The following is a 1,734-nucleotide window of genomic DNA, read 5'->3' on the forward strand; positions in this document are numbered from 1 at the left end:
AAATGAAGTACACTACATGATATTTTATGCATTCTTTTTTACGTAATGTTGCTCTCTATAAAATAAATCAGTATTTACTCTTCATCTGTGGATGTATTTTTATGTATTTGTTAGATTAGATTACCATATTCTGTTTAATTTATTGGCATAAATTCTTTGAAAAGGGACAAGGAGATTCAAAACAGTAATCTTTAATCAAGACAAACATTAACAGTCTGTTTTTCTTATTAGTGGAAACTGAGAAGTGTCTCTATATACCCAAATGTGTATATGTGCATGTTCATATTGTCATTGTTGGGTTGGCTCCCTCATATTTTAGAAGGATATTTGAAAGAAAATAATGAAGCCTTATTGTAAAGGTCTGTCCCCAGAGAGGTTGACAAGACCTTGATTAAACATAATCCTCTTTTTACTTTCTCCAGGGCTTAAATATTCACAGACTTTCCTCATATAACTCTGTATACTCATACTTCATTGGAATTTACTATACACTCATATCTTCTTTAGGGTATAAAAGTCATTTAGGAAAAATAATCTGTATGAACTGATAAATATTTTCATGTGAAAAAGCAGTTAATATAATTTTTAATTTTAAATGGATAGTAGTATTAGAATTTAAAATAAAGTACATCAATTTGTCATGAAGTATTATTTATTTAGTTGTTTTAAAGATTCTAAGTAGTTTTAATTCTTTGAACTTTGAAAGCTGTTTTTGAAATTCTTGTATTTAACTTCATGTAATTATTTCATTTAAATGTTTAAATAAGAACACTTGAATTATCTTAAAATAATGATAGGTAAAATTTTTAAATTGTGTACATCAGAAATGCTTTTGCATAGTTTTAAAAATGTGTTTTTTCATCTGTTATTTTAGAATAATTCTGTAGCTCGTGCAGTAATGCAGTCCCAAAAGCCACCCAAAAATTGTAGAGAAGCTTTTACTGCCAGCGGTGATCAAGTTTTTTCAGGACGTTATTATTCATCTGAAAATACAAGAGCTAAGTTCTTAAGCAAAGATGTGGATTCTGAAATAAGGTGGGAGTTAAGTTTAGCTTTACTAAACTTATTCCTAGTGCTTCCTTTGGAGCTCAGTTCCTTTCATATAACTCTTTTAGTGGTTATTTCAGTGAAGAACTATGAGTAATCTTAGGGTTTGATCTTAAAAGATCATTTAGCTGGATATAGAATTTTAGCTTAATAGTTATTTTGCATCATCNGATCTTAAAAGATCATTTAGCTGGATATAGAATTTTAGCTTAATAGTTATTTTGCATCATCACTTTGATGACAGTATTCAGGACTGAGAACACAGAATGTATTCCTTTAACTGGGTGATCTGCACATTGTTAGTTACTTGTACGTGAGGAGATAAGGAACTTAACTCAGTATTGGAATTCAGCTACATCACTGTGCCCACTGTTTTGTTCTGCTGAGTTTTCTCAGAGGGTGCCATGTGCTTGTGTACATTCAGGCTCATGCTCCTTATTATGTCTGTGGCTGGTACTTTAAGTTGTACAGTCCTAGAAAGAGGATCAGCTGACACAACTAGAATACATGCTTCGAAAAATAGAGCTGCTAATGGAAACAAATTGAGAAATTAAACGAAACACTAGTGCACTTAATGAGATTCAAGAGCATGCAAAAAGACTTTTTGGTATCAAAAAGAAACATGATTGGGCCGGCCCGGTGGCGCACTCGGTAGAGTGCGGCGCTTGGGAGCGCGGCGGCGCTCCC

The 1,734-nt window shown here is 32.5% G+C and overlaps 1 protein-coding gene across 1 annotated transcript in view; it reads left to right on the forward strand.

The window, feature by feature from the left end:
• SMC6 (structural maintenance of chromosomes 6) overlaps nt 1–1,734 on the forward strand; it is a 73,084-nt gene that overhangs the window by 30,827 nt on the left and 40,523 nt on the right. Inside the window, exon 15 of the mRNA XM_008578918.1 lies at nt 875–1,035. Coding sequence (XP_008577140.1) covers nt 875–1,035 — 161 coding nt within the window. The remainder of the gene's footprint in view (nt 1–874; nt 1,036–1,734) is intronic.

This window comes from Galeopterus variegatus, unplaced genomic scaffold (assembly GCF_000696425.1).
Source record: "Galeopterus variegatus unplaced genomic scaffold, G_variegatus-3.0.2 Scaffold1781, whole genome shotgun sequence".
Lineage (NCBI taxonomy): Eukaryota > Metazoa > Chordata > Mammalia > Dermoptera > Cynocephalidae > Galeopterus > Galeopterus variegatus.